The sequence below is a fragment of the Danio rerio genome, chromosome 3 (genome assembly GCF_049306965.1).
Source record: "Danio rerio strain Tuebingen ecotype United States chromosome 3, GRCz12tu, whole genome shotgun sequence".
Taxonomy (NCBI): Eukaryota; Metazoa; Chordata; class Actinopteri; order Cypriniformes; family Danionidae; genus Danio; species Danio rerio.
Genome location: NC_133178.1, coordinates 13500001 through 13525498, shown reverse-complemented (window position 1 = coordinate 13525498; position 25498 = coordinate 13500001). Strand labels below are relative to the sequence as shown.

Sequence of the window (25498 nt, the reverse complement as noted above, 5' to 3'; positions counted from 1 at the left end):
ATAACTGATTTATTTTATCTTTGCCATGATGACAGTAAATAATATTTTACTAGATATTTTAATTGTATTTTTTAATTATAAGACACTTTTATAGAGCTTAAAGTGACATTTAAAGGCTTACCTAGGTTAATTAGGTTAACTAGGCAGGTTAGGTTAATTAGGCAAGTTATTGTATAATGATACAATATTTGTTCTGTAGACTATCGAAAACAAAATTAAAATTAAATTTAATTAAAGGGGGTGGGTGAGGGGCTAGTAATTCTGACTTCAACTGTATGTATTATAAAACAAGTCATTATTGCTTTTCAATAAATGCATCTTGATCTAAAAATGTTATTTCATTTATTTATTTTTTAATTTATATTTAAATATTTAAATCACTTCACTTCTGAGTAATAACACTAGTTATGCTTGACTTGGCAAACGCCGCTAACCAGCACTTTTGCATATATTTTAACGTGCTCTCTGCAAAGTTAATTACATGCACAATGAATTCAAATCTGGAGGAAAATGATTTTATTAGTTACATGAATACCTCATAAATCCAACAGAATAAAGCTGCTTTTGTGTGTGTGCATGTGTGTGTTGACAAAAGCCACTGCATCAAAGCCCGGGCTAATAGGTCATAACATGATAAGTGGAACAGGAAGAGAAATTCACAGCCGCTCTCTCTCTCTCTTGCTGCTCAGCTGTGGAGAGACGCTGCCGCTTAATTTATTTATTCCATTCCCATTAATTAGAACGTTTGCACTGACAAAACAGGCAAAAGGAGGCATTAGCACCTAGTTTACACTCCGCGTCCCTGAGCTGCCCTGATGCATTTTTTTTCCTCTCACTCACGTGCATTTACTCACACACATAGACAAGCATGTGCATTCACATAGACAGAAACCTGCTCATGTGCTGAATGCAAACAAACACCCGTACATTAGCATTCAGTCGTCATACACAGCCCTGAAGCGCCGCGTGAGAAGTTTCCCGGAGGTACACTAATTTATTCATTTGTCGATGTTGCTACAATAAGACTTTAGTAAGCAATCACAGTAATTAAAGAACTGCTTAAACTATTTGACGGCAAGTCTGCATTTAATTGTTTGATAAAACACAGCAAAACCAGTGATATTGTGAAATATTATTACAATCTTAAATACCTGTTTAGTATGTGCATATATTTGAGTCATTTATTCCTGTCATACAAAACTATATTTTATCTTATATATTAATAATAATGGGCGAGGCAGTGGCGCAGTAGGTAGTGCTGTCGCCTCACAGCAAGAAGGTTGCTGGTTCGAACCTCGGCTCAGGTGGCGTTTCTGTGTTGAGTTTGCATGTTCTCCCTGCCTTCGCGTGGGTTTCCTCCGGGTGCTCCGGTTTCCCCAGTCTAAAGACATGCGGTACAGGTGAATTGGGTAGGCTAAATTGTCCGTAGTGTATGAGTGTGTGTGTGTGGATGTTTCCCAGAGATGGTTTGCGGCTGGAAGGGCATCCGCTGCGTAAAAACTTGCTGGATAACTTGGCGGTTAATTCCGCTGTGGCGACCCCGGATTAATAAAGGGACTAAGCCGACAAGAAAATGAATTTATTAATTAATAATGATAATAATAATATCTTATTATTAATAATGTCTTATTATTACTAAAGTTGAAAACAACTGTGCTGCTTAAAGTTTACAGAGTATGTAAAGCAATGTGTTTTATAGTATAAGTCTTACTAATGACACTTTCCTAATTGTCCACAAGTGGAAATTTATCTTTGGCTTCACCACACAACCACATCAGAGTTCACATCACAAATATCACAGAAAACAAGCAATACAAGTACAACAAATACATTCAATATCATCACACCATAAACTCAATTAAACCCTATTCATACACTGTTAAACCCCAAAGGTTAAGGCAACTCAAAACATTTGAGGAAACCGATTGCAACAAACCATTTAAGTTCAAAAACTAATCCTAATGAGTACTGTGAGCTTAATCCATTTGAGTAAATGAAGCTATTTGAGCACAGTAAAACCCAATAAATGAAGAGAACTCAAACCAACTGAGTACTGTAAATCTCAATGAGTTATCTCAAACAATTTAAGGAAACTGATTGCTACAAACAATAACTAATCTATGAGTACTGTGAACTTACTCGATTTAAGTTGAAGTAATGAAGTATTTAATTAACTCACTACCTTCAACACTGAGTTGGGTTTTACAATGTACTTAAGCATTTAAAATTCTAATGGCAGTCGGCACAAATGACTTTTGATACACAATTTTCTTTACCTGAGGTTGCCTAAAATGTCTTTTTGATGGCAAAAGCAGAAATTTTATATTTAGGGATCTTCCCGCTTTAAAATGCTCCAGTGTTCTTATATCTGTAGATATATGGACATGTGCATCTACTACTATAGTTTAGTTTTTATAAAAACATTGCCATTTAAAAAAAAATGTCATCTGCAGGAATTAACGTACAAAGGTGCACTCATTTTATTTAAAATGAGCCAAATCAACTTAATTCTTGAGTTTTTATTTGGGACAACTTAATTGTTTTAAGTTCAATCCACTTAATTTTGTTAAAACAACAAATTAACCTAACTGATTTGTGTTCAACATGAAGGATTTGTGTGGGATCCGGCATTTTTTACAGTGTTTTTTTTTTTTTAACAGTGAAAGTTTACATTATTATACAACAACAATATTGCTACATAACCAGTTGGTGTACGTTAATAACTTTCTGCAAGTCAACAAATCAAAAATGGACTACAAAACAACAGTTTTTTACTTTTTAAAATGAGAGCACTATAGAAGATGTCCATAAGAGAAGGATTACCATGCAACCATGATGTACACTTTTGTAAGGAAAATACAATGAAGAAGTGTATTTACTACTACAGTTTAGTTTTTATAAAAAAAAACATTGCCATTTAAAATTAAATAAAAAAAAACAAATCTCATCAAAAGGCATTACTGCACAAAAGTGCACTCGTTTTATTAAAAATGCGCCAAATCAAAACAATTCTTGAGTTTGAGTCCTAATTGTTTAAGTTCAATCCACTTAAATTTGAAAAAACGATAAGTTCGCTTAATAGATTTGCATTAGTACAACATGAAGGATCTGTGTTGGATCCATCCAGCATTTTTTACAGTAAAAAAAAGTGAAAAATCTCCATCACTAAAAAGTTTACAACATAACTATATTGCTACACAACCAGTTGGTTTACGTCAGTACATTTCTCCCAGTCAACGAATCAAAACTTGACTAGATAACAACAATTTGTGTTACTTTTTAAAATGAGACCGCTAAAGTTAATTTTTTAAAAGCATTGCCATTTAAAATAATAAAAAAAATCAACGAGTATTACTGCACAAAAGTACCCTCATTTTATTTAAAATGAGCGGAATTAACAATTCTTTAGGACAACATAATTGTTTTAAGTTCAACCCACTTAAATTTGTAAAAAAAACAACAAATTAACTTAATTGATTTGTGTTAAGACAACATGAAGGATCTGTGTAAGATTCATCCAGCATTTTTACAGCAGGAAAAGGGAAAAAGCTTCATCACTAAAATGTTTACAACATGACTATATTGCTTCATAACCAGCTGATGTGTGTTAATACTTTAAACAAGTCAGCTAATCAAAAATGGACTAAATCCCACCAGTTTCTGTCACTTTTTAAAATGAGAGCACCACAGAAGATGTCCGTAGAAGGATTGTGTATCTTCTGCTACAGGTTTTTTTAAACACTGCTATTTAATATAAACAATAGAGAAACACATCTCACCAAAAGGTATTACTGCACAAAAGTTTTATTTAAAATAAGACGAATCAACTTAATTCTTAAGTTTTTTAGGGGACAACCTAATTGTTTTAAGCTCAATCCACTTAAATTTGTAAAAACGTTGATTGATTTGTGTTGGAACAACATGAAGGATTTGTGTGGGTTCCAGCATTTTTACAGTAAAAAAGGGAAAAAGCTCCACCACTAAAATGTTTACAACATGACTATATTGCTAGATAACCAGCTGACGTGCGTTAATACATTTCTGCAAGTCAACAAATGAAATATTGACTACAACAATGTGTGTTACTTTTTAAAATGCACGCTCCATGGAAGATGTTCCTAGGAGTTGGATTGTGCATCTACGGCTAGAGTTTTTTTTTTTTTTAACATTGACATTTAATATAAAAAATAGAGGAACACATCTCATCAACAGGTATTACTGCACAAAAGTACACTCGTTTTATTTAAAATGAGTAGAATCAACTTAATTCTTGAGTTTTTTGGGAGGGACAACTTAATTGTTTTAAGTTCAATCCACTTACATGTGTAAAAACCATTGATTGATTTGTGTTGGGACAACATGAGGGATCTTTGTGGGATTTATCCAGCATTTTTGACAGTAAAAAAGGAAAAAAAAGCTTCATCATTAAAATGTTTACAACATGAATATAATGCTACACAACCAGCTGTTGTACGGTAATAACTTTTTGCAAGCCAATAAATTAAATGTTGACTACAACAATGTGTTACTTTTTAAAATACGCGCTCCATAGAAGATGTTCCAAGGATTGTGTATCTACTGCTAGAGTTTTTTTAAACATTGACATTTAATATAAACAATAGAGGAACACATCTCATCAACAGGTATTATTGCACAAAAGTGCACTTGTTTTATTTAAAATGAGCAGAATCAACTTACTTCTTGAGTTTGTTGGGGGAAACCTAATTGTTTTAAGCTCAACCCATTTACATTTGTAAAAACAGTTAACTTAATTGATTTGTTTTGTCATAACATGAAGGATCAGTGTGGGATCCAGCATCAGTAAAACGTTTACAACTTGACTATACAGCAACATAACCAGTTTGTGTACGTTAATAACTTAAATCAACAAATCAAAAATGGACTGCATTACAACAACTTGTGTTACTTTTTAAAATGAGAGCATTGAAGATGTCCACAAGGGCAGAATGTGTGTCTACTTTACAACACACACACACACACACACACACAAAAAACACACACACAAAAAAAAAGAGAAAAGTCTGGCTGTATCGGCGCGGGCCGCATCCTCCCTCTCTCTCTGTCCGTCTCGGCGCTGAACAAAAGGCGGATTCTGAGAGCGGCAGGAGGACCCCTGAGGAGAAGAAAGCCGCTGCACTCCAGCGCTGTGCTGAATGAGCTCTTTTCACCAGAGTCCTGTGCTGTTTACTCTAGTTCAATAATAGCCCTCATTTTCCAATCATTATTCGCTCAGTCTGACTGCCGCTATTAGCCTGTCCGGCGTGTCACTCATAGCGCGGCGTACACACCCATACAGAACTAACGTCACGGCGCAAACACACATTCCTATAAGGGCTCACGTCAAAACCTTTGCTTGTCAAAAGTGTCACAAGGTCTACAATTCAAACTCTACTGACACGCTTTAAAGTTTAAACGTCTAATTTGAACTTTAAAACGGTGCCAGTTTGATCATTCGGCTGGTGTATGAAAGGTTATTCTGTGTAAAAAAATATATATACGTGTACTTAAACACGATTAGCCGGATGATCTATGGAGCTGGTGCTTTTTTCACATCTAAAATCCCAGACAGAATCCCGACAGCCAAAGTCTGCAGCTTGCCAAACTCTCCATTTTGATTTGGAACATGGCTATCGTAGCGTATGTGATCGTTCCTGTGGCCAAATTATGAATCATTAAAAATGAGAAACCCACCCCCTGTTTTAAAAATGAAAAATATTACCAATAAAAAAAAAAATTGCATCATCTTGAATAAATAGTTAAATAAATAAAAACGAGTGTGTGTTTCTGTATTGAATAGCGTGAAGGCTTGTTTGTCCCGTCGGCGGCGTGACAGAGGTGTTAAGATGGCGAGAGAGGGAGGACGTGTTTGGAGAAACAGGGCCTGGAAAAGCGGGTTAAATGGAAGGAGAGGCTGGGAAAGAGAGAGGGATGTTGGCAGAGCGTGTGGCGTGATTTGAAAAGCTGAGATCCGAGCGGCCGTGCCAAACACACACACCAGTCGAAGTTCCCTTTCGCAGACCGGCTTTTGTTTCCATCTTGGCATTTTACACCGTCTTTATTCTCTGCCCGCTGTTCTATTCTGCGTTTTCCACAAATGCAACAATGCAAATAACAATGTTAATAATAATTATAATAATTAATGGCTGACATGGAGGATTGGTTTAGGTGTTACATCTTTTAAACTGACAGAGAATATTAATATCTCTGCTTGATTTTATTTCTTGTTTGCTCATGTTTTTGCGTCCAGTATACGGGCCGTTTTGGTTTTACCTCTGCGAGTTTTATTTGCCTGTCCTGGCCGAGTGAAAGGCCATAAAGAAAATCAGAGCCCAGCCAAAGTCAATCTTTCTCCTCTGACGGTTCAGTTTTTGGAAATGAGCTGATTTTGACTTTCTACACAAGTGTTCACAGATGAAACACAACCACCCAAACACTACTCTCAAAATAAAAACAGATTTTGCTGCTTGTTTAAACTACTTATTTAAAATGAGCTGAAACAACACAATTATTGAGATTTTTTTTGGAGGGGAAACTTAATTGTTTTATGTTTTAACCATATAAATTTGCTGAGTTAACCAGTTTGTGCTGGGACAACATTAATGAATGGCGTGAAACCCTGCATTTTTAACAGTGTACATTTCTAAAGTATTATTAATCTTAAATCAAACAAAAAGTGCTCATGGTGATAGCTTAAATAATGTGTTGGTTGTCTTTGGGTCAGGAAATCATCAGAATAAACAGCAAAAATCAGTCCAAGGCACTTGAACTATGTGTAAAAAATATTTAGAAGCCTTTAATAAGTTTTTTTCAAATATTTTTTCTACATTTTTCGAGTGCCTTGGACTGATTTTTGCTGTATTATTAATGTTATTTGCATCAAATTAATAAATACATAACTTTAATACTGCATAATAAATGACAATATAGTAAACTAATGAATAATGTGCTCGTAAAAACATAATCATAACCACAAAGCGAATCAGTGTAAATAAATGTGAAATTAAGTTACCACATATTAAATTGACACTGTAACACTTTAAAATAAAGTTGCATTAGTTAACGTATTTGCTAACATGAACAATCAATAAAAAACACATTTATTACAGCATTTATTGATCTTTGTTAATGTTATTTAATGGTAAATACATTGTTCATTAATAGTTTGTCAACCATGAATTTGGATTTTAATAATGCATTAATCTACAATTAATAAATGCTATACAAATATTGTTCATTATTATTAGTTCATTATTATTAAATACATTTACTAGCGTTACCTCATTGTAAATTTACATTATGACATCACAAAATAGGTAACATTATAATTTTAAAACATTTCATTTCATATTAAGCATCGGGTTAAATTAGATTTTTGGGTGTCATAGCAAAAAAAAAAAAAAAAACAACAACTATATTTTATAAATATCACTTGAATTTTCTTCTAAAATTAGAATTTTCTCAGGCTCCTATGTCTTAATTCAGTCATTTTACTTTCATGGCAAAGAAGAGGTTACTTGAATTGATTTTAACATGAAATAACTAAACATAAACATAAGAGACAGGGAAAAATGCAGAAGAAAATTCTAGATGGCACTTTTTTGTATCTGAACTCTTAATTATAACATTATTTTAACAATAAAAAGTCATCCACATCAATGCATAATACATAAGATAAGATAAGATAAATATATATATATATATATATATATATATATATATATATATATATATATATATATATAAAGATAAAAAAAACTAAAAACAGTTCTGTAAGATTTACTTTTGATAAAAATGGCACAATTCAGGAAGGATTCACATTTAAAAAGTCTCTCCAGATAAAAATCGTTGTGTGATAACTGATAACATTAAAAACAGGACATTACACAAGTATATGTTTAACAGTTTGGTTTTTGCAGCAAGATTGACATTTTGAGGGTTCTTCTGTTCTTTATTAAGCATCAGACATTCGCTAATCAAAATAATTTGACCGTAATATCTATAGAAATGGATTTTTTTATGTGTTTCAGAAAATGAAATTTATCATATTTATTTATTTTGTATATTGTGTATGCATTTTAATTTCAATTAGAGAAATAATTATTTTTATCATTACTAAAGATATTACTTTTCTATTTAAGTTTAAACAAATGAAATATTTTACATTTTAATATTTATTTTACTGGCTATAACTGAGGCTAATATTTTCAATGACATATTTAAAGATGTCTAAATAATCAGCTTTAACACATATATTTGAAAATAGTCTGATGGCTCATTTCTAAAAACTAAATCCAAAAGGTCTAAAGTAGCTCCAGCACCTGTGATTAAGCAAACCCTTTCAGTCACAAGCGCAATAAACACAGGAAAAAGCTGCTTTTTGAAAGAGATCCAAGCAACACCTTCACATTCCGGAAAGAAAGTCTAAAAAAAATCCTGTCCAGCTACAAATGAAGTGAAATGTGAAGGTGACCAAAGCGGTGTGTGTCAGTGGTCAGTGCGGGTGACTGTCTGCTGTCGGTCTGGAGCAGCGGGAATCTGTTAGCGGCCCACAACACCTTGTTTACCAGCCAAGAAGAAACGCTGCTGCCCAAAGGCCTGCTGCCCAAAACCTCTTATCGCTTTCATCGTTTCATTTTCCCTACGAAGAGTGTGGACAAACTGGGAAAAGGCTTGTATATGACGAAAATCTAACATCATGATATAAGTCATCTCCTATCATATATATCATGACAAAGTACTGACCACAATCAAACGACATTTTAAAGTATATGAGAATCAAAATTATTCACCCTGCTGTGAATTTTTCTTTCTTTTTTAAATATTTCCCAAATGATGTTTAACAGAGCATGAAAATTTTCACAGTATTTTCTATAATATTTTTTCTTCTGGAGAAAGTCCTATTTGTTTTATAAAATATTATTTACTGTCATCATGGCAAAGATAAAATAAATCAGTTGTTAAGAATTAGTTATTAAAACTATTATGTTTAGAAATGTGTTAAAAAAAATCTTTTCTCCATTTAACAGAAATTAAGGAAAAAATATATATGGGGGCGCTAATAATTTAGGAGGTCTTAAAATGTATATATTTAGAGCTTCAGGGCAAATGTTTGATAAAAAACATATATTAAAATATACAAAAATATTAATAGAAATGTCAAAAACTAATGATTACAGGCTAAATAAAATGCTAAGATGTAAACATTGTACTTGCTCATGATGCTTTTATTACATATAAACTATGTATTGGTATTACAGTAAACTATGCATATTGTAACACCCTGAAGGAAACAATTAAGCATAATATGAAATTATAGACTTTTTATTGTCTATTCAATATATAATCACCTCGCACGGCCATAGAAAATCCTGCTAAATGCCAAACTCTTAGAGTTTGCAGCTCATACTGTCTATCAGCACCCACACGTCTTTATTTTTATCATAATAACAGCAAAAATCAGTCCAAGGCACTTGAAAAAAAGGCTTTTAAATATTTTTTCCACATTTTTCAAGTGCCTTGGACTGATTTGTGCTGCATTATTAAAGTTATTTGCATCAAATTAATACAAATACACAATATAATACATCTAATACTGCGTAATAAATGACAATATAATAACTCATAACCACAAAGAGAATTAGTGTAAATAAATGTTACATTAAGTTAAATTTATAGAGTCACCATATATTAAAATGACACTGTAACACTTTACAATAAAGCTGTATTTGTTATTGTATTTACTAACATGAAGAATCAAAGAAAAACACATTTATTACAAGATTTATTGATATTTGTTCATTTTAATTGGTGGTAATAATATTGTTCATTGTTAGTTTACGTTAAACAAGAATTTGGATTTTAATAATGCATTCATCTATGTTTAATAAACGCTGTACAAATATTGTTGATTATTACGGTATTTCATGTTAGTAAATACAATAACTAACATTACCTCATTGTAAATGTACACCTTTACAGCCCTAGAAAACTGGTGTGTTGCAGAAAAATCCTGCTAAACTAAAAAGTTTGCAGCTCCCACTGTCTATCGGCACCCACAGCTCAAAACACGTCTTTATTTTTACATCGCGCAACACCTCTCAGACATCTCCAACACCTCGAAAAAGCTGTCGAAAGCATCCTGAACGGATGATTCGCTGTGAAATAAGTGATTTACCGCTTGACCGGACTTTAAGGGTCTATTGTCATGGCACTATATACATCCATTTCCCCTTCTGAAAGGAAAAGGCCGGCATTAGTTCCCCTCCTTTCTGTGCCTTACAACAGTGCTCTACAGCCGTCGTCTGACTACAGAACTTGGCATTGCGGCCTGGGTTTTTTTTATCGGTGTCTGAACTGGACGCCGCAGCTCGTTTGGAGATGAGAGCAGGCACATGTTTTTATCATGACTCCGTGATAATGTGAGCCGCATGACGTGGCCAGCTCCAGAGATGACTAACAGGAGAGAAAGCAATCAATCATTTTGACAAACACACACGAAAAATAACAACTTTTTTTTCGTTCTTTCTGGAGAGATGCTTTTGAAAAACTCCCATTAATCATCATCATTAATACAGCCGGCGTACGGTGAGAAGAGCGAGCGTAATTACGCCACCGTGCTCCTGGGTATTTAACCGGTGCGAGTTTAACGTCATTAATCGCTCCCAAAGGGCAATACGACACGCTTCTCGTCAATAAACCACCAAACAACCGCTTGTCCAACACGCGCTGCTGAAACAGGACCTGAAGTGTACATTTTACATAAACCGTGTGCAAATAATACAGCATGTGTATGCTGGAGTCTGAATGTAAACGCTGATTTTCTGAGACAGCAAAAGCAGAAGTGATCTAAACCAGGCCTGGGTTGTCTTTTTTTTTTTTTGGCAGGCGCTGCTGAGCAAGTTCTAGACGTGCAGCCGAAAAATAAATGCAAATGTTTGCTTAGAATAATCTTTACCAAACACAAAGTATATTAAAAAAACTGAGTCTGTGAGAATTTTGCAATCATTCACTCATCTTTTATCTTCTGTTAAACACAAAAAAGATATTCTGAAATTTTTGGGAAATGTAATCAGTGACCTGACCCTGACCCTAACCTAAACCTACTATAGAAATCACTGGTTGCAGGTTTTCGGCTTTCTTTAAAGTATCTTGTTTGAGTGTTCAGCAGAAATCTCCTTTGAAACCACACTAGGGTGTGTAAATATTCATTTCTGGGTGAACTATTCCTTGTGAGGGGAAAGGGAAAGCCGTTGTTGCAGTATTCTCTCAATATGGTAAATCGGATGTAGTCGGAACAATGAGCCACCGGGCTGCTTTAATAGTGTCCGGATTAAGACAGGAGATGCGGCCGGGGTCAGCAGGAGATAATCTGCGTCCTGGCATACCGTTAAACAGGAAAAGGACGGCATGTTGAACCGGCTAACTGACGCTGAGTTCCACACGGAGCGAAAGGGAAACTCGGCATGGGCAACAAAATCTCTTTCAGAGGCACTGCCAACAAACAGAATTATGGCTCTGTGTCACAACAAAGGCGAAAAGCATCGTCAAACGCTGCCTGTTCACATACTCTGAGTGCACAGATAATGGCTAAATAACCGAGCTGCCTGTAAATAGCTGCAAATAAAATATTACGCTGTTTGGAAGTGTGTGTGTGTGTGTGTGTGTGTTTCTGTTTTCCCAGGAACTGCCACCAATGTTGTGACCAGGATATATTTAATACTTCAATTTAATCACAAAGACCAACGGTAACCTTTAAAACAGTACACAAATTAAATAAATTACATTAATAAAATGAAACCTTTAAAAACTGCAAATAAATTAAACAACAAATGAAGAGTTCAGATGCAAAAACCTCTAAGTGCCATTTAAAATTTCAGTTGAAAATGAACAATTTTCTCATCCTCCTTTGTTTATGTGGATTTATTTTACTTTAAAGATTGTGGAAATAACTTATTTTTTTTAATTAAAAGTGAAATTAGTGAACCTACACATAGTAGCCTGAAAAAAAGGGTCATTTTAGAAGAACATTTCAGATGGCAATTACAGGTTTTTGCATGTGAACTCTTCAAATATTGTGGTAGAACTGTGAAAGGCAATATTTCAGTTATATATGGGCCATTTTATTTGTTTATTATTAGTATTTGTATTATAAAAATAACATACTAATGGCAAAGATATTATTCTGAAAACCCAGAATAATATATTTATATTAAAATGAAGTAAATGCTGTGTGAAATTTAAATTAAACATGTTTTTGGTTAGTTTTTTTTATTTCAAGGCTACTCTTTGCTTGTTTTAAATTTTAATTTAGTCTTCCGACTTCATTTTGACATTTACTGCTTAACAAAATGTATTAATGAATTAATCAAACAAATTAAAACATTAAACATTAATAAAAATAATAATTAAAACAAAACAAAACATTAAAGCTGATATAACTGTTCAGTCAATGAGAATGTGATCATTCTGATTACAGCATTCTTTAAATGCCGCTAAATCAAACGAATGAGTAAAACAAATGAAGACTGAATGGAATATGAATCAATAGGAAAGAAAATGTTTGTTTTATAAGAATTTGAGCATTCTGATAATTAATTTCTGTTTACAGCATGCTTTCAATTCTGAGCAAAATACAAAAATAAACAACGATACATTAATTGAGACTGCAGAGAAAGTAAACTAAAAGCAAATGTTCTGTTTATGAGAATGTGTTCAGTTGTGTGTACTAAAGGGCAGCAGTGTAATAAACCTCTGTCTCTTTCTGTGTGTGTGCATGTGTGTGTGTGTCTCCGGCCTTTACACCAGCTGGGAGAACGCCAGCTGTCACTGCCACAATACACAACCTGACATTTTAACACACACACACACACACACACACACACACACGTATGCACTTCACTATACGCACTACAGCACACATAACCTGCAAAGCAGACACAAAAAGTCAAGCAAAAACTCACACAGTTTTCGCACCTCCAAGTTTCAATGCGAGCACACAAACGATCACAACAGCAACCAATAAAACACAAAGAAACAAAGGGCGTATTTGCATATATTTGCATGCGAGTGTGTTTTTGGATCGGAGCCCGGAACTGAACCGGACCGTGTTTCCTGCAGTGGGTTACAGTACGTGCGACTCACCTGGCGTGTGGACGAAGTAGGCCAGATACAGGTCCAGTTCCTTGACGGACACTCCGATGTGGTGCGGCTGCACACAGAGGCCGTGGTTTGAGCACTGCGGGGACTTGACCAGCCTCTCTCCATCCGTGCTCTCCAGCGGGCTTCCCTTGAACAGGATAACCATCACCAGGTCCAGGCGCCAGACCTTGTCGGCTTGCCGCAGGCAGTCGATGCGGCGGATCTTGCCCTTCTGGTCGGGGTTGGAGAGCACGCAGCACGGCGGCTTCTTCCCCGTGATGGTGAGCACAAAGTCCTCGCGGAACTCGGGGCGGATGTCTTTGCGGAGCTTGGCGAGCAGACGGGACGCCCACTTCTGCTTGATCTCGGGCTTCTCGCCCAGGAGTTCGTCTTTGACGGCGCGCTCCTCATCCTTCGTCATGCGCTTCTCGTGCTTTTTGAAGTATTTGCGCTTACGGGCCTGGAGGTTGAACCAGGTATAGGAGAACGCACGGACATGTGGCAGCAAAGCCTCGATGAAGGGATGAAATTCATCCTGTTGGAGAGGGAAAACAGATATGTAATTTCAGCAATTTCAGATCAATTAAAAGATGTTGGACAATTTGCAGACCTAAAAATAAGATTTATGTCTAGCTTTTCCAGAAAAAAATATCCAAAATAATAAAAGAAAATCTGTATTATTTAATATGCTTTGAATTTTAATGAGTCAATAATGTTTATGTTTTACAAAAAGATGAATTTCAAAATTTGATAGAAATAAAAATAAATATATTATCTTAAAACTGCGTTATTCAAGCAAATTATTTTTTTTACTGAAAAACACAAAAAAATCAGATTAAGATTTTTTTTTTTTTTTTGCAGATTTTAGTAAATTAAAAATATTAAATTGGAAAATTTCAATTGAAATAATTTTTACAATACAATCATGCAATAAAACTCCCCATAATTTCCGACACATCTAACAGAAATAAATAAAAAGATTTAGCCAATTCGAGTCAACTCAAACAATCATCGCAGAGGCAGTGCAGGAATTCCGGGCTTCTGCGATTCACAAAAAGCAGCTTCTTTAGCTCAAGTCAGGCCAAGAAAAGCTTGGCGATCCCCACGGCAACGGAAGACTCATTCAGCTCTCCAATAATACCTTCACCACACAGCGCTCAGTGACAAAGCCTAAACCGCGCCACGGTGCCCCAGTGCCAGGGCCGCCGTGCCCCAGACCCTCTCCGCCAACTCTCGCCACAACAAGACCACGGCTGAACTGCGTCCCTTCAAGACCTGCCATCAAATCCTCTCTGCAGGCTGCTGTTGTGCAGAAATCCAGGCATGTTCACATTTCGACAATCGAGAAGGCAGATAGCACCATGAAAAGCACACAGCAGAAAGAGAGAGAAAGGCTGGTAGTTACCATTTTGCACTCTCATCATAAATTTGGCACGCCGTTCAGGAAGAAAAAAAAATCCACCCGCACCAGTTCTTTGCCACTCACGCCGAAACAACAACTGCTGGCTTGGCAGAGAAGAAGAATTGGCGACAAAAAAAAAAAAAACTTGGGTAAAAAGGAAAAAAAAAAGGACTGGAGATGCTCCAATTGCCGGCGGAAAGAAGTTAATTTCAAGATCTGAAAATGTTCTTTTGCTTTGCTTTTGCTGCAAACGGTTCCAGGTAAAATGTGATGGTATGAAATAAAAAAGTGATGGAATTTTTCTTAAAATTTTTTAAATTACAAAGAATTTTTAACAATTATTGGATAAAAAGTGTGCACACAAAACAAACTATAAACGCATTCAGCGTTCAAAATAAACGCTCTTGCTTTCCAAATAATTAGAAAAAAAAAATCTAAACAATGCCGGAAAAAAAAAAATCCTTGGCAAAGCGCAATGAGTGTTTTCTTAGATCTTTGGATCCGGCAAAAAACTCAGAGAGCGTGGCACACACATAACGCAGGCACATGCATGCACACTCCTGCCACGAAGGGGGGTGGGGGGGAGCTGGCTAATGCAAAGCACAGAATACGGGCAGGAAGAAGAAAAAAAAAGAGAACCGAATCAATGTTGGACGAGCTCGCAGGACCGCTGGCAAACCCAAGTGCTGCTGCTTTTTTTACTCCTTTTCTCTCCAACTCTCTCTCTCTCTCCCTCGATCGCTCGTCCTCTCCGCGTTCTTTCCTTAACCATTGCCTGAGTCTTTGCCAACACGAGCAGGGCCCACCTATTTGGCAACAAGATGCCTGTAGCTCAGCCAATACGTTAGCTTGAAGAGCTGAAAGGGAGGGGAAAGGGAGAAGGGGGGCTGGTGGCAGAATGAGAGAGAGAGAGAGAGAAAGAGAGAGAGAGAGAGCACGCAGTCCAGTCCGATGGTGTACAATTTGCCAGTCTGACAAGTTCCGATCTTCCACCGAGGCAAAGTTCAGCATCCCATCAAGCTCGTCATGGCAACCATGTTTTTAAGTCTGGGTTGTAGTCGCCGTCGCTGTGGTTTACGCGACCCTCCCTCCCTCCTCCTCTCTACCAGCTTGCGTAATGCCACCTTGGCACAGGGCGATGGGAGAAAGCGCTCTCTCCCAAACTCCCAGCAGACCCTGCAGCCGGCAGCTGCTCGTGGATTTAGCGGCCGAGACAAAGACGAAAGCAACCATGCACCCCGTGTGCATCTCTAATTTAAAACAAACATATGCCGTGTTTGTCTGCAAAAGCACCAAAAACAAGACGCTCAATGAAGCGGGCCTATCTGACCCGTCTAAAAAAAAAAAAAAATAAAAATAAAAAAAAAAAACTTTGGAAAGTTGTCTGGGAAAATGTTTACTGCGAAAGTCTCAGAATCTCCTATTAGGCATCAGATATTTAAAACAAAACAATACAAACCTAAAATTGTTGAGCGCTAATAAGCCTGATTACAGATTCTGAGGTCACTCCAAGAAAAAAAAATTAAACAAGAGCGAGAACTCAAACTAATGTTTCATATCTGAGATGTTTTCCCAAATAATTCAAAGTTTATGTAAATTAGTAGACATTAGAAATGCAGCCATGAATGATCTAAAATGCCTTTCTCGCATGCAAATACGGCTGTTTTAAAAACATGTAATCATAATCCGAGTTTTGGGACCAGTGTTAATTTCGTCAAGTTTTTCGTCATAATTTCCGTGACGAACAAGTTTCTACAGACAAAAACTAAACCAAAACTTTAAAAAATTAAGTGATGATGACGACAATTAAAATAAACAATAAATATTACTGACATTTTCTTTGACTAATAAAACAAGACGAGAATGTGATAGGGGGACGTTTTTTGGAAGATATCCAATCAGAATTAATCTTGGTGTGTGATGCATGATGACACCAAGTCAGGTTACATCCCAGACACATGCAGCAAATGCTCAGTTGAAAAAGGTACACTTTTGAGGTGTATGTGGGATTGCCCGGAGGAACAGGAATTTTTGAAAGAGGTGGCTATATTCATTTTTGAATTGGTATCTATACAACTGCCCATGAAACCCGAAATGCTTATTTTGGGAATTACTTGTGAAAATATAGACTGCCACAGCAGTACTGGTAAACTTATCGATTTAAGTATACTCTCCAAGCAAAGCGTTTAATAGCTATGTACTGGAGGAAAATGGAAAGGCCATCTATTGTACAGTGGATCAATAATAAGTCCTTCTGCTTAGCTATGGAAAAGATTTCATACATGTTAAAAGGTAAACTTACAGCCCTTGAGAAAATGTGGACACCCTTTATATATCTTATTTCAAATTCAAATTTCAGCAATTTACTAAATGAAACAGGAAATGACTAAATCAACTGACATTGACTTGGTCTATTTACATACTTCTCCTTTTTCCAAAGATTTGTTTAAACAAGCCATTGTCATATTGATGTTGATTTGTTAAAAAAAAAAAAGATCCACAGTGGAGGCGGGATGCAATTACATCATCATAAGAGTAAAGTAGATTTAGTCAATTAAATTTTTTTTGAACTAAAACTAAAATGATTCAGAAGACTGAATTTTAGTTAAGACTAAGACTAAAACTAAATTTGCTGTCAAAATTAACACTGTTTGGGGCTACTTTAATTTTGAATTCCAAGAGTTTCTTACGCCAGATCAGAATCTCCTGTTATAGGCATCAGATATTTAAAAACAAAACAATACAAACCTAAAATTGTTGAGCGCATAATAACAGATTCTGAGGTCACTCCAAGTAAAAAAAAAATAAAGATAGCGAGAGTTGAAACTAATGCCTCAATTCTGAGACAATTTCCCATATAATTCAAAGTTTTATGTTAATTATTATACATTAGAAATGCAGCCATGAATGATCTAAAATGCCTTTCTCTTTTGTGCATGCAAATGCTGCCGTTTTAAAAACATGTAATCATAATCTGAGTTTTGGGACTACTTTAATTTTGCATTCAAAGAGATTCTAAAACAACAGCTGCATATACACTGAAGCAGAGATTCCTTGAGATCTGAAAGCCTGAGCCTGCTGATCAAACTCTTGTTGATGTTCAGAAATCAGCGAATGACTGCTTGGAGGGAAAAATCAAACAATAGGAAAAGGAAATTGATTTGAAATGCTGGATTAGCCAGCGTATGCAAATATCTCTTAAATGAGAGACTAAGAAAACATCACTGGTCGGATGTATGGTGATAACGCTCTCCCGTCGCAGTAAAACTCTTCATTAGTGTTTCCTCTTTCAAATCCGAGCCTACGTGTCAAAACCAACACCTGCTTGAGGTCTCTAATAAGATGCTAATTGAAGCACACAACCAGAGAAGAGCTGCATTTGTTTATGAATGCGTTTGTTTCAATAAAAAGCAGCACCTTTATTTCAAACAATCCCGTCTCTGTTTGAAACACAGCCCTTAATGGCTTCCTCTAGTGCTACCAGTGTGAGTATGAGATAATTAGGGCCTGATCAACATGTGCATTTGAAAATTCACTTGCCTAAAGCACATCTATAGAATGACAGCAGCGGAAAACAGGCCAAAAGAAAGCATTTCACCAACCAAAAATGTATCACTACTATTTGAAAGAAGATTTTACTATTTTAACATTACAAAATGCTGTTTAATACTGCAAATAAAATCAATAACTCAGGCTATTTAAATAAATAAATAAATAAATAAATAAAGGGGTAGACACTAAACAGCCTATATTTTAAAAATAGCAATTGTGCATGTTGTAGAGGATACATTTTATGGAAAGATTATTCATTTTGATTAATTAAGGCATTAAAAAGACTTTGTAGTCAACGAAATTTTGTTATAATGACATGGAGTACATGGATTCACAAAACCATAATTTATACTGACACGAAAAGCATATATATATATATATATATATATATATATATATATATATATATATATATATATATATATATATATATATATATATATATATATAAATTAAGGGGCATAAGATTGGATTGCATAATCATAACTATATCGAAAATTAAATAAAGCAGGTACAAGACCATGTGTAACAAAGCACTTTGTCAGTTATAAAAACAATGATGCCAACATTAAATACAGCCTACAGTTTTGATTACAATAACAAGCCAGATACTAGCATTAACTCAATATTTCTGCATCATCATAAACAGTTGTTGGAGTTTATAAATACAGTGAAACCTGTATTTTCCCATTGAACTTTCAAGCAGCTGATCAATTATTTGACATTTGTTTTTAAAACAAAGGCCTTATTTGCGTCATGTCTTTCACCAAGCCCTGTCATCCCTTTCAATAAGATTTTTTACACACATAAAGCCATTAAAGACACCTAATAGGTCTACACAAATAAAGGTTTTTAAATAAACATTCATAATAATTCGGAGAAATATTTTAAATCGCCATTATAGGCCCATTATCAACCCTGTCATCAAACAGCACAGCATTTCTTACATACGGCACCATCAGAGACTCCTTGCACCTCAGAGAGGTCAACTATTAGGCCTAAATGGAGTTTATAAAAAAACAGTAAAATCTTCTTTTTTTTCAGCGAAGCTGATTATTTGACGTTTGCTTAAAAAAAGAGGCTTATTTGCGTCATCTTTTTACTGAGGCCTGTCATCCCTTTCAATAAGCTTTTCACACATATTATAAAGCCACAAAAATACCTAATAGGTCTACACAAATAATGTTCTTTTTAATAAATGTTCATAAATCGGAAAATATTTTAAATCGTCATCACTAGGCCTATTATCCACCCTGTAATCAAACAGCACAGCCTTTTTTTTACCCCATCAGACTCCTCGCACGAAAGAGGGGTCAGCTATTAAATGGAGTTTTTAAATACAGTGAAATCCTTTTTTTTTCGTGAAACTTTTGCCAAGTTGATTAATTCTTTGACATTTGTTTAAAAAGAAGCGTCTTCTTTCACTGAGGCCTGTCATCCCTTTCGATAAGCTTTTCAAACATATAAAGCCACCAACAAATACATAATAGGGCTGAACAAATGAAGTTGTTTAATAAACGTCCATAAATCGGAGAAATTGTCATTATTAGGCTCATCATCAAACAGCACAGCCTTTCTTACCTCTACCACACCATCAGAGACGCCTTGCGCCTCAGAGAGGTCAGCTATTAAATGGAGTTTATAAATACAGTGGAGTATTTATTTTTTCCCGTCAAACTTTCGCGAAGCTTATTAATTATTTGACATTTGCTTTAAAAAGATTATTTGCGTCATGTATTTCAGGCCTGTCATTCCTTTCAATAGGCCTTTTAAACACATAGCCACTAACAAATAGGCTACTTAAAAGGTCTACACAAATAAAGTTTTTTTTTTTAATAAATGTTCACAAATCGGAGGAATTGTCATTATTAGGCCCACTATCAGCCCTGCCATCAAACACGGTCTTTCTATACGGCCCCTTCAGAGACTCCTTGCACCCCAGAGAGTTCAGCTATTAAATGGAGTTTATAAATACAGTGAAACTTTTATTTTTCCCGTTAAACTTAAGCGACGCTGATTAATTATTTGACATTTGCTTTAAAAAGATTATTTGCTTCATACTTCACTGAGGCCTGTCGTCCCTTTCAAAAAGCTTTTCAAACATATATAAAGCTACCAAAAATACCTAATAGGTCTACACAAATAAAGTTTTTTTAATAAATGTTCATAAATCGGAGGAATCATTATTAGGCCTAATGTCATCAAACAGCACAGCCTTTCTTACCTATGCGGCCCCATCAGTGACTCCTCACACCTCAGAGAGGTCAGCTATTAAATCCACAAATAAGCTTTACAGCTTGTAAATCAACATTTAACGTTTATTGACTTGTTTCTTAGCATTTTGCCAAGTATCATCACCGGCGCTCTACCTGCACGTCACGTCCGCCATCTTGACCACAAATTATGAAGAGCGCAAGAATTCTGCCAGCTCAATTAAAAATAATCGCTCTGTTATTTTTACCTACAATATTAATGCTTAAAAAGAGAGAACATCATCTCTCAAGTGTGTGCCAGCAGTCGGATGGAAATGAACGAGCTGGAAAGAGTGTTTGGTGTCGGGCGCCAGAGAATCATTTGTGTTAGTTTGTCACTGACGGTAAAATCAATTAATAATAGCAGGGAAAAAACACACCCAAGCACCTTCCAGTCGAAGCAGAAAAAAACAGTTTGACCATAGAAAATTACTTGTCAAAATACTAGACAAAACTTAGCTTACATGGCGCAAATTATTGCAATAGGCTTATATTAAAATGAAGATTTATGTACTGTATGTTCAAAACTAATAGTGGCACCGTCAATAAAATGAAGAGCTGCTATATATGAAAAAAGGCCTACTTAAATATATTTGTAGGTTTTTATAAGTGTCCACACACCTTATTTAATTATCTTTTTAATTATCTGTTTTGTTAAGAAACGTTGTTTTGGCTATACATTTAGAAACAGCTTGAATATGCACTTGCTTTGAAGTTAGCAAAGCTAGCCTGTATCTATAAAGCTAAGTGTGATCATTAGCCTAGTTTTACTGAGCTGGCGCAACAATAAAGAAAACAAAAACATGGGGGGAAAAATTAATAATTGGAAGCCTGAAATAAAAACACTCGGTTTAAATAATCCGCAAAGGAGTCTCGGATCTCGCAGTTGTCTTTGGTGTTGATTTACTGATGGTGATTCTGTTCGCATGCTTTCACTTTCAATGATTTTATATGTATTCGCTTATTAAATATAATGATGTCGAATTTGTGAAGTTATTGAGAGGAAAATGGTCAAATGATACTGCATGAACAAAGGACGAATTCAAGCGCTTTGGAAATAACTCTTATCGACTGTGGTGATTAGTTTAGCACAAATATTATATTGTTATAATAACAAGAAACAGATTGAAACGAAATGTTTTTGAAAAATCTAATATAATGTGATGTAAAATCAATATCCACGCAGCAAATAGGATCAGCCTCTCAGAGGAGGAAACACTGAAGAAAACGAAATGAAAACACAGCCGGTTAAACACATCATGCATTTCAATTTGGTTTTCTTTGCCAGATAAATTATTTCGATATGTTAAGGCTTAAAAATACTACTGTAGCCCATATCACAGCAAGATATTGCATTATCATGTAAATAAATATATATTTTTTGTAGACAAGTCAGCTAAAGCCTATACTGAGATAGTAGGCTATAATTTAACTAAATTCCCCAATTCAAGTTTATTTGTATAAAGCCTTTAACAATAATTATTATTGCATATATATATATATATATATATATAAAGTTAGAATATTAATAATAAATTATTATTCACAAAGTTAACCAGCAATTTTAGTGCATATACTGATGTCTAATAAACAAATAAATAAATAAATAAATAAAAATCCTGTTCAGTGCGAAAGACTTCAGTCTTTAAAAAATAAGAAATTACTTTTAATGTCTTTACACTTAAATCATATTAAAAATAAATAAATAAATATTAATAGTAATAATAAGGTTAATAAATAATAATAATAATAATTATTATTATTATTATTATTATTATCATAACTATTATTGCTGTTTTTACTGTTATTTTTATTATTATTAGCTTATTATTATTATTTGCCTATTATTATTATTATTATTAACATATTATTATTATTATTATTAATATTATTATTATCGTTAACTTATTATTATTATAAGCTTATTGTTGTTATTAATATTTTATTATTATTATTATTATTATTGTTATTATTAGCCTATTATTATTATTGTTATTAATGAAAACAATTATCAGTACTATTTTATTATCTATGTATTTTATCTAAGATATTTGCTCTGGTATTTAATAAAATAACTGTAATAAAAATAACATTAATAATAATAATAATTATTATAAATATTAAACATATTGTATATTATTATACTATTATTGTTATTTATATTATAAATATTAGTTTTATTTTTATCATCATACTATACCTTGAATATCTCTAAGAACATCAGAAAAAAATAAAAGTGGAGATTGAATATTCAGAATCGCAGATTTAGCCTATAGAGTTCATGAAACTGATTTTGAGGCACATATTAATGATCAACTACTAATTATTGATTTATTTAGTTGTCTTCTGATCTGCAGGTTTCTGGTGTGTGGAAAGCATGCGGGCAGGTTTAATGAGGGAGTTTTTCAGGGTTTTGTTGGTCGCCCGCTGTGCGTCCGTGACCCTCCCCGCGGGCCGTGACCCTCCATGACCCTGAAAACACCATAATGAAGACGAGCGTGAAGGCTGATCCTGCCTCATACGGGAGAAAGTCACTGTGACAACACAAGAGAAGAAGAGACAAAGAGGCTGAAGGAGCGGACGGAGGCGGCCTTGGAGGAGAGACAGTGAGAGACAGAGAGAGAAAATGTGATAAATACCAACATGACAGACGTTTGGGGAGGTGGAGGCCATGGAGAATCATGTGCTAACACACGCTATCGAGAGGACGCCAGTCCAGACATGCCAGCGTTGTGCCAGCATGGACAAAACTATGGCGGTAAAGAGACAGCTGACCCACACGCCACACACACACACACACATATAAGCTCACACCTCAGAGACCTGGGCATGTGTGAAGGTGTGCAAGCGTGAGGTGTGTGTGTGTGTGTGTGTGGGAGTGTTGGCACAGGTAAAGCACAGCATGTATGTCTCTCCTTCCTCACTGCTGATATCCTGCAGGTCTGCTCTGATTTCTGAAAGACGAGTCGGAGCGGCAACTGACACACACCTGCAGATTTGCAGTATACGGTGGCACAGTGGGTAGCACAGCAAGAAGGTCGCTGGTTCGAGCCTCAGCTGGGTTTGTTGGCATTTCTGTGTGGAGTTTGCATGTTCTCGCTGTGATTGTGTGGGTTTCCTCTGGGTGCTCCGGTTTCCCCCACAGTCCAAAGACATGCGCTATAGGTGAACTGGGTATGCTATGTTTTCCATAGTGTATGTGTGTGAATAAGAGTGTATGGGTTTTTTCTAGTGGTGGGTTGCAACTGGAGGGCCTCCGCTGCGTAAAACATATGCTGGATAAGCTGGCGGTTCATTCCACTGTGGTGACCCCAGATTAATAAAGGGACTAAGCCAAAAAAAAAAAGAAAAAATGAATGCATGCTCCTTTAAATACATGTAATTTTGGATCAGTATGAGAGTAACTAGTGTGAGAGTTGGACCAATATGGGGCAAGTTGTCACAAATAGTGGGTTTGGATGTCGATTTTAAAGACCTACAGTTCAAAAAGGTCAAAAATGAAAGATATTTTCATCCTTGGGCGACAAGGTGTCTCAGTGGTTGGCACAGCAAGAAGGTTGCTGATTCGAGTCCCAGCTGGGCCAGTTGGCATTTCTGTGTGCAGTTTGCATATTCTCCTCGTGTTGGTGCGGGTTTCCTCCGGGTGCTACGGTTTCTCCCACAGTCCAAAGATAAGCGCTATAGCTGAATTGATTAAACTAAATTGGCCATAGTGTGTGAGTGTAAATGAGAATGTACGGATGTTTCCCAGTACTGGATTGCAGCTGGAAGGGCATTCGCTGTGTAAAACATATGCTGGAAATAGTTGGTGGTTCATTCTGCTGTGGTGATCACTGATAACTTAATTGTTTTATGCTCAATCCACTTACCAGCAAGGAGACAGCATTAAATACGGAGACTTAAAATTATTACTTTAATACATTTGTGACCAATAATGGGTTTTATTTCTGTATTTGTGATCACGTTTGCAAACATATTGTTCTTTTTAACCAGGGGCCTCATGTACGAAGACTTGCGTTAAATTCATACTAAAACATTGCATACGCACAAAGCTGTAAATGTGCATACGCAGTAAAAAAATTCAGATGTATGAAACACTGTGTACGCCGAATCCCACGCATATTCTCTTTGTACATCCGAATTAACCTGAAACTGAGTGCAAGTGCATGAGCGCAAAACCCCTACCTGCCTCCTCCCCCTAATAAATATGGTAATGACTCTACTTTGGCAAAAATAAATAAAAAAGCAATGGCAAAAGCAAGCAAAAAGCGAAACTTCACAGAATGTGAATTGAAACTTTGTCATCCAGAATTAATAACAAAAGAAACAAAATAGAGTGGGAGAGTTTAGCTGACACGGTTAATGCAGTTGGGTCTGAATGTCGCACTGTGAGTGAATTGAAAAAGAAATGGTCCGATGTAACATTTTGTATTGTCTATTTAGGCTAAGTGCAAATAGCACACCTCATTGGAAAGAGCTAGCTGAGTGATTCCCGCCCATCACTGTTTGATTGACAGAGACAACATACTGTAACTAAAGAGAGCGGCAAACAGCAGCGTGATGGTTTGACTCGTAAAGCGCATGGCAACATGTTTTGACACGATCGATCATGTACTCGGTTCGAATCCAGCGTCTGATGAACTCATTTTTCTTTTTTCCCCACATTACATATCAGATTTTGCCTACTCTTTTTCATGAGGAAGACAAGTAGGAATCATTAATAATTGTGTGTATTATGTTAAGTGCATTCGAGCATCACATATTATTTGCACATTTATTGAAATGTTTTTGATTCACGCATCCAAATTCGTCTACAGATGGCGCCTTTATAGCAATATGCCTTCAGTCGATCACTTCGATTAGATTGGGAAAACCGGCGATCGCTGCAAATTACGCTTTAATGTTTGGCTGGTCAACTGTATGGTATGGAAACCTTAAATACCTGCTAGACATGTGGACAATCCCGTCCCATACAGCTGCAATTGCACAGCACAAAGATACTTTTTAAAGTGCAATTTAACACAATTGCCTCTAGGAGTCGCCAATGGAAATAAAAAAACAAACACACACAAGAAATGCACGTACGCCAGACATGAAGTTGGCATGGACGCACACCAACGCACACTCACGTTAA

General features: G+C 35.6%; 1 protein-coding gene across 50 annotated transcripts in view; it reads right to left on the bottom strand.

Annotated features, from left to right (window-relative positions):
- Positions 1-25498, bottom strand: part of nfixb (nuclear factor I/Xb) — a 287289-nt gene that overhangs the window by 181116 nt on the left and 80675 nt on the right. For 32 of the 50 annotated variants that reach the window (XM_009299287.5, XM_073943533.1, XM_073943519.1 and 29 more), the window contains 1 exon segment: positions 13162-13693. In XM_009299287.5, the coding sequence (XP_009297562.1) occupies positions 13162-13693 (532 nt within the window). 50 annotated transcript variants of the gene reach the window in all.